At 50.3% G+C, this 8894-nt stretch overlaps 1 protein-coding gene across 1 annotated transcript; it reads left to right on the top strand.

Moving 5' to 3' along the window:
- Positions 1-5355: 5355 nt before the first annotated feature.
- On the top strand, positions 5356-7358 carry BBA_00359 (zinc finger family protein; the record flags this gene model as incomplete). The annotated part of the gene is made up of 3 exons (XM_008595456.1): positions 5356-5908; positions 6134-6472; positions 6523-7358. 3 exons carry the CDS (start codon positions 5356-5358, stop codon positions 7356-7358), a joined length of 1728 nt encoding a protein of 575 aa, XP_008593678.1.
- Between the last annotated feature and the right edge of the window lie 1536 nt (positions 7359-8894).

The raw sequence follows: 8894 nt of genomic DNA, 5'->3' as shown, positions 1-8894 counted from the left end.
TTTTTTTTTTTTTTTTTTGCCTATACTTTGGAGCTATGTTTAGTGTAGTTTATGTAACACTGCTCATTGATTATATTCGCGACCTTGCAGGTTTTTGTCACTAGTTGTCGTGGCGATGCGCCCGCTATCCAGCTTGGTAACATTGCATGGCCCCCCGTGTTTTACGCAATAACTGCCAGATGGCGCAGAAAAAAAAAAGGATTGACACATGCGTCGAAGGCGTCGAAAGACTTTGTGCACGACAGCGCAAATGCAGGGCGACATTGCAGGGCGACGGCGTAGTATTTGACTTTTGTACCACTGTTGTCCAAAGGGACTAATACGTTGCTGCTGCTGCTTCGCCGACGGGGCGGCTAGTGTTTCTCCGTATCACGATTATGGGTAGGACAGCTGTGGCTTTTTTGGGCTTTTTCTTTTTTGAGTCGCGAAGAGCGAGGAAAATATAAAAATATATAAAAATATATAAATAAATAAAAGATTTTGCTGAAACGGGGACCCGGTCAGCTGAAAAAAGTTTTGGTCGTGTAACAGCGGCAACTCGGCCCATCGTGGCCACATGACTTGGTGCAAGGGCAACTTGTTTTTCTTCTTCACAACCGGCTTCTTTTACTTGATAAGTTGAACTATTTGAGCTGTGCAGGCGGAGCGCGCGCCCCCCCGCACGAGTCATGGGTATGTAGTTGTGTGAATAAAAATAAATCGTTGCAGGACGCCAAAAGGCAGAAGGGGTTAATTATTATTATTAGTTTTTAAGAAGGGTTGCAGTTATTAATGAGTCGGTGGCAGATAATGACATGCTAGAGGGAGACCGGCCGGCGCAGGTCCTTTTGTTCTCAAGACGGGATGGGCCCCGGAGCGTAACTCCAGCAGCAAATGGTCAGCAGAGCCCAAGTTGATGGACCAGCTGATTGGGGGAAAGGTGATTGTGATTGATGATGGGCAAGTTTGCGATGGCGTTTGCTGTGGTGTGGCTGCTCTAGCGTCCTACCTAATCACGGTGTGGGATGAAAAAAGGGTCGATTGTTCGGATATGACCTGGCCGGATCCTTCTGCCGGTCATTTCTCCCCGTCCCGTCATGGGGTTATCTCTCTCTGGTCGCTCGCTTCGTGTTGTGTGCTCGGGTTGTTCTGGACTGCCATGCACGTACGTGCGCCGAAAAAGTTGAAAGAAGGAATATTAAGACGGCAACTTGGGCTGGGAGGGATTTTTCACCACTGCCCGTCTCGACCAGTGAGAGGAGAGGAGAGACGAGCGGCTAATTATGTTTGCAAGTAAAAGAAGGTCACTTTAAACACTGCCCTTGCACCTCATCTGCGGAGCTCGAATAGGATGGCTCAAAGGCCAGGGAATCGAACACATATAGGATGCAAGTTGGTTAGAATGCAAGATTTGAATATGCAAAGTACTTGTGTGTGTGTGTGTGTGTGTGTGTGTGTTTGTCTTTGGTGGCGAGTCCAGGCTAAATAAGCGTAGTAATCTGGCATGGCAATTCTTGTTCATCAGGGGGGTCAAGGTAACAACATGTGGTATAACTAGCAAAAAAAAACTCACCGACCTTGGAGAATATACTAAATATACGCGGAATGTCATGGACAATGCTTTCGGACGGTTGATGACTTGGCATAAGCAGGAGCCTTTCTGTGACGTTGCGGTCTTCTATCTTTTTTTCCCTCATCTGCTCCAATTTTTTTTTCTTTTTTTCAAAAGTTTGTCTGTAGTATCCGTAAAAGAAAACATGATATTGCCCTGTCATGGAAGGGCTCGTTACAGCAGCATGAGTTAATCGGGACTAAAAGACTCCGGTTCGATGATGTGCAGGTAGGCTGTCATGATTGCCGAAAGGCGCGACGAGCATGACAATGTAACCAACACGACATGATGGCAAAGAAGCACAAAGAGGCGCCATGTACGCAAAAAAGAAAAAGAAAAAAAAAAGGGTTGCGGCTTAGATGCCGCAATGTTGCTATATTGGTAGTTGCGCTCCATGTTCTACCACATCAAGACATTTTTCCCGTGTTACAAGTCCTATTCGGCTTTGGCGTGGCAAAGGGGGGTTTTGGCGCAAACGCCCACAGGCCACAGACGCTCCGGCCAGCGACTCTTTTGTGTCTCTATGCTGTTGTCGTATGCTATGGTAATCGATGACAAAATAAACCGAGATGGTTGAGTTGGGCACACGAGGGAGCATGGGTTTGTTCTGCTTGGATGGTATTGTGGAGAATCAAGTGGGAATTTAAATTGGGCGCAAAGATACAAATCTAGTACAGATGCAGCAGATTGGGCTTTTCACCACCATGAAATCCGAGTAGCTTTGTGGACTTTGTGGGAAAAAAAGGGAAAAGTAGAATAATTTGGCTATAAGCCTCTTCTCCTCTCCTCACCTTTTATTCAAAGTCTTGGATGGTGCTCCGACATTAGGGATGTGGGATCCCTGTATTCGAGAGGACCACCTTTCGATAAATAATCCGGGCCGGAAGACCGGGTTTCCCCTCTTTGGGAGATTCTCTTATTGACTAGGTAGATATCACCATATCAGTAGAAAAAAAGGCCCGTCGACCTTGACCGCACTCCCCGCCCACCACCACCCACCCCTCCGGCCATGCTTGCACGGCTGTGCTTTGCGGATGCTCTTCTTTTTCTTTTTCTATTTTTTTTTTAAACGGATACAGGATAACGGGTTCATTTGCCCTCGGCTTGACCAGTTTGGTGGCGAGACAAGCAGAACAGCCCGACGGGACGGCCAAGCATCATCCTCTTGCCTCCCTCTCCTCCACCCGTCTCTGCCCCCCCCCCCCTCCCTTCTCTGAAAGCGCAGCGTGTGCAGCAGCAGCCTCCAGTCTTCGCCTACCTATACTAGAAATGAGGTTGCGAGGTCATGATTCGGATTCCTGACCCCGGTCCATCACCTGCACCCACTCAATGGCACTGAGTGACGACCGATTTATCAGTTCCATCACACCCAACCATTTTGCATTCCCCGCATCTGGGCAGCGCCGCTAACAGCCAAAAAAAAAGTAGTGGTCATGTCATTGCACGCCCCTCCTTCCTTCCTCCTCCTTCCTCCGTTCCAGGTCCAGAAAGTCTGTCCTTTTTTTTTTTCCGACACCATCCTAATTGCGGACTTCTTTTTAGCTGCTTGGCTGCACACACGCACCAAAAAGCTGGACCGACTAATAAAGGTGAATCAGCGGCCGCAGGCTTGGCCTGCCTGTACGTAGGTACTCTTCCTTTTTCGCTGCAGCGGCTCGCTGAACTAGCTTCCCCCCCCCATGCATCCATCTACGGACCACAAGTTGCGACAGACGACGGCTTTGCCACTCCTCCGCCACCAAAAAAAAAAAAGCCAGAGTCAGCAAAGTGGTTGAAGAGTTGTACGGATATTTTTTTGTCAATAGTTTGCGTAGTCCATTCCGTGGCCAGACCTCGCCTCGTTGAAGCGTGACATGGAAGCGGCAAGTCCTGGCGCCCGTCTCAAGCAAGCCATTTCCATACATACCATGCCCTGACCAAGCGCCCGCCCACCGCCGTCTGCATACGGATACATACTGGTCACTGACTATTGCTAGGGTTGATTCGCATTTGTCTTTTTTATTCTTTTGCTGGGTCTTTTTGTCTTGCCTGCCTCACCTCTTTTGGGTCGCTCGCTCCCCTCGCCATCTGTCTTTTTACGTCCCTTTTATTTATTTTTTTGGTTCTTTTGGCTTTTCGGCTTTTTGAACGATATTTACGTCTTGCTTGGACTCTGGTATTACCAGCCAGCCAGCCTCTCACATGTATTTCTATTGTGCAAGTCACCAGCACACAGGCACAGAAACGGCAAGCACAGAGACATATTTGTACAAAGCCCATACAGCAAAGCCCAAGTTTCGCTGCACACGGGACAGCATCGGACAAGTGCTCCCAGCATGACAACATTTACACACCCAAGTCCCAAGTCCCAAGTCCCAATTCCCAAACCCCCAAGTCCCATACATACATACCCACCTGCATGTCCGCTCCCAGCCCGATGCTCTCTTATTACTCCCCTCTTTGCTCTTTGCTCTTCGCCGTCGTTTGCTACCCCCAACGTCTGGTCCAACAACCTCGGCGGTCTTGTTACATGCCACACATGCCACACACGCCGCCGTCGCCGCCGCCGTCACCGTAGTTCAGCCTAGAGGCTTATCCGACCCGGTCATTTTATTAGCCTCTGTTGCCATTGAGCTCGCTCCTTTTTATACACTTTTATCAGAGGGCTTTAAAACAAATCGCCTCCCAAGGAAAGGATAACAAGGATTCCGCGGTCGCTTGCAGCACTACATCATTATTTAAGCCCTTGGCCTGTTGCCTGTCTGTCCCTTGTACCTTGTTGCAGGTGGTCCTCTGTCTTGCTGCTTCTGCTCCATTTCCTTTACCGACGTTGCCCTTGATCCGTGTTGGGCCTGGACTGGCGTGACTGTGTCATTCAGCACGCCTTGATTCCACATTTGCATCTGGTCATAGTACCGCGCCCTCTTTTTTCTTCTTTGCACCTCTCCGACGTACCTTTGTCATCTTGGCCGACCGTCCTCATCCCTTTCTCGGTCGGTCTCTCCTTCTACTTTGTCAGAGTCAGCGCTCGTCTATCCGAGCTTGCTTATTACTGCCATCAGCCGCCACCAGCTTCCTCTACGGCCAAACTGCACTTGCCTCTTGCCCGGCTCGGTTACGCAGTCGTCGGTCCATTTCCACTACACAACTGAATAAACCCTTCCGGATCTCCTGCAAACAACCTCTCGAGTCGTTTCAGCTCATTTTAGCCTCCGACTCAACCTCCAAGTCATCTGTCTTGTTCGTCGCCGTCCAGTCCCTCGCTTGCCCCGCACGCCGCCGACTCCAAGCTACCGCTCTCCATTCCATCCTCCACGAGTACGAGCCCAAAGAAAAGCCCACGGCCCAAGACCAGGATACTTTTAGGCTTTCGCCTTTTCATATTTCTCACTGCCGTCGCACCTCTGGAGCATCTACTATGACTACAGTGCAGTGATTCAGCTTCAGACGTTCCCCATACGAGAATTGCTTTGCTTCTCTTGGCTCCGGATCGCCACACCTGCTGGTCAGCTGCTCATAGACACCATCACCTCCGAGCTTTCCTATCATACTTCCTGTGACGTCGGGGGGCTCCCATACGGCAAATCAAACACGACTAATCAAACAAGAACAAATCTCGTTTCCGCACCACATCATTATATCAGCATTTTTTTTTTCCAAAGCACGACGTCGGACCTTTCTCGGACTTGCCTGGGATCCTTGCGACGCTCCGTCTGCCCTGCGCGGTGTAGAGATACGATACTCGCGCCGTTTCGCTGATACATTAATTATGAGTCATGGATAATATGGATTTTGCGACCCATGATAATACACCTGGGCCGCCAGCTCCCGCAAACGAGATGCCGCAGTCCTCCGGCCAGTGGATGGCTCAGCCACCAACTGTGCAACCGCAATGGCCTCACTCCGCTCCCTTTTACCCTCAATACAATTCGACCAGTCCAGCATTCAGCCATTCTTACATGGCCGCGCAGAATAGATCTTACCTCGCTACAGGCCCGTCTGCCCCCCCGCTTTCCTCGCTCAACATCAATCAATATCAAATGCCAGCCAACCCGTGGATTGCTCCCCCCGTTCCGCATCAACTCAATACTTATCCAGCTCACCCGTTTGGATCGACTGCTAGTCCCACTGGACAACAAATGCACTATGCTTCCGGTGGCCCAAACGTCTTGCCTGCGTTTCCCCAGCCGCAGTTTGGCTTTGCGCAGCAGCCCGTTTCAACAAACATGCAGTCACCACCTTGGCCTGTGAATACACAGCCGAATCTCAACGTTCGCCTGAATAACCCGTCTGTGAACTCGGTGCCCTATCATTCTCAAGAAGCTTTCGAATCGATGCGTACGCGGCACAACAGCCAACCCAATCAACATACGCAGCGGAACATCCAGAGCCGCAGCCGACCACAGCAAACCCACCGGCATTCGCATTCTACAAATAGTAAGTCTGAAAACACTCAGAGTCATTTTGCGCTGCCTTGCTCTTCGTACATGTGCCGCTTGGGATTTTAACTGAGAAAAGAGCGACAAGGTCTGGAAATTTCTTGCTGACCTCACCACATTATAGCTCTACATCCATCCATTGTCAACGACAGAACCGCCCCGTCTTCTTCCTTTTCCGAGCGAAGACGTCTCGAGCATACCCGAGGGCGACGGTCAGGCGGTCCTAGATTCACAGTTTCCGAGAGCCGTGGTGATTGGACAAGACAATTTGGTGGTTCGGCTGTGCTCTATCCCGGCCCTCAGCGTCAAGCGACAATGAATCATACCGGTAGCTTGGACGAATCTGAGACTAGGCGCTTGCAGCTGCTTCGTAGCCCTTCGACCAGCAGGAGCGTTGTGTCGAGAGAGGCGCTACAAGGCCTGCTGGATGTCATAGTGGATGATCTTGCTAAAGGCGATAGAAGTAAGTTGATTGTGGGCGCTGTTGCATCAGCTCTTTGCTAATTCGTGCAGCCTGCATGATCTGCTACAACGAATACGGAACAAGATCTCCCGAGGATGTAATTGAGAAACCGCTTAGACTGCCCAAGTGCAAGCACGTGTTTGGCAATCGCTGTATCCTCAAGTGGTTTGAGGATTCGGATAGCTGTCCCTATTGCCGTGATAAATTGCAGTCTGAGCCAAAACTTCCACCGTCATCCACCCGGGCTTTCTTGGACATAATGAGGATTAGGGGCTGGGCAGCAGGATCAGAGGTGGCGGAAGAATTTTACCGACGAATCATGGCGGGTGAGGATGTCAGAGCATTAGTCAGTGTCGGCCGCTCCATGGCCGAGAGGCGGCCTCCTCCCGAAGATGACAACTACGGCGACGCAACTAGAAGGACCCGACGGCGTCGATCCAGTTCGTCAAGCCTCGACGCGGAGATTCTGTCGCCAACGCAGAGTGCAGCAAATGTACGCCGAGCAAGACATCGAGTCACGCCAAACTCGTCGGACCGACCATTGCCAACGCAGACGGAGCCTCGACTAAACTCGTGGATGTTTTTGGCTCCAGCGGTTCCTGAAGCGCCAGGTAGCATTGCTCCAAATGCACCCTTGCGGTATCAATCCCCAGCTCGTCCTGCTCAGTCGACAGTGGTGCACCAATCAAATCCAGCGATATCACCACCGGTAGCACATCAAGGTGCATATACAAGAAATGTTGGCCCAGCCGCGGGCTCGAGTGCCATGGCAAATCCGCTTCACACAAGTGCAGAGGCATCGCAGATGGTCCAAATGGCTTCCAACGATAACTATGCGGATGAAATGATTGAAGACGTATATCTTAGTGGACAGGATTCATCTTGAGCCAAGTTGACAAGGCCTTTCCTTGGAGCACAAGTATCCAATATGTCGGATTGGGGTCCATGGGCTGGCCAGGAGCGCAGCGGAAACCGACACTTTTCTCTATATATTGCAGCATTCTTTTTTCCCTTGGCACCGATATCCGGTAGCCGAGCAGCGCATACACTTTGAGCATCATGGCGGCGTTGTCAGTCCTTTTTGGCCTATTTTTTCAGCATACACTCTGTTGCGCCGGGTCCCTTGCCACACTAATTGGCGGATAGACTGTGGCTTTTACTTTGTCATTTGATGCTGTGTTCCTGTTGATGTTTTTCGCTCATGTACATGGACATTTTTAGAGCCAGCGTGGCATGGCTGCCTAGGTAGCGACAATATGATGGTAGCTGAGATTTTTACCATGTTGCGCGGTGCGCCACAATTGAAGGCAAAAGAATGTGGTAAAGTCTGCTAGTATACGATTTCATATGCCGCTCAAGTCACCATGGTGCTTTCTGACGAGTCTTTTTTGGTGGACAGCATTGCATGCTCGTTCTGCACGTCACAAAGCAGGACTTGCATCATGTTTATTGATTCTGGGCCGAGCCAACCTTGCTGGGCAGACGTTGACGAGGCAGCCATCATCATGGCCCCACAAGTGCGCACCGGTGGTTGTGGCTTGAACGCTGCTGGTGTTGCTAGCAGCACCAGCAAGTTATACCGACGGTGCCTGAAATAAATAATCGAAGTGTGCGAACGATATCTAGAGTGCGGATAGCAATTCATGCAATGCGCGTATCTGGCAGCTTTTTGCAGAACACGACTCATTAATAGCTGAAACTAATCACCTACATTGTTTATTATAGATCAAGTGCTAATTAGAGGCTGGTTTATTATTGGGCATAAGCTTCGCCAGTGGTGCCACGACAGCTGTGGCGCTATGCCTGAAATGGAATAGGATAGTTGGTGCTGCTATAATGGAAAGTGTTGAACTGGTTCGCACGAGCTGATGACCTGGGGCGTCGCAGTGTGGCGAAACGGCTTGCCAAGGCCTCGAGGCGCGACATACGACAGAGTGTCAACTTCTGCCTGGAATCAATCAAGTTGACGCTGAATATTGTAGCACTGCAATAAATAACCCCCTTTTCATCGAAAAGTCAGACCGACATTCATCTGGCGGTCTGAACATGAGTGAGGAATGCATTTGAGACCCACTGCTCCATTCATTGTGCCCGATTGTTTCAACGTCAGCTAGGCTAAGCTAGCCTTTGACAAGAGTATAGAGTCAAAAGGACATGTGACGATATAAAATGAAGTTTGAAGCACAAATCACAACAACGCCCTTGAAGGAAGAACCCAAATTGCCAGACAGTCGGAGCTTAATCATCATCATCACCCCCTTTGGCAGCTCACCCGTTGAAAACCTGCTTAATGCGCGACTAAAGCGGCGTTGCACCTAGAATTACCTTTTCACCTGCACGGCTCTAGCGTCATCCCCAGCCACCGCACCTTTTCAGCAGAGCGGCTCGGGTCGATGGGGTCCCCCCCCCCCGCTAGAGATAC

Source organism: Beauveria bassiana (assembly GCF_000280675.1).
Source record: "Beauveria bassiana ARSEF 2860 unplaced genomic scaffold BBA_S00001, whole genome shotgun sequence".
Taxonomy (NCBI): Eukaryota; Fungi; Ascomycota; class Sordariomycetes; order Hypocreales; family Cordycipitaceae; genus Beauveria; species Beauveria bassiana.
Note: the sequence above shows the minus strand (reverse complement) of the source record. Positions and strands in the feature narration are given on the sequence as shown.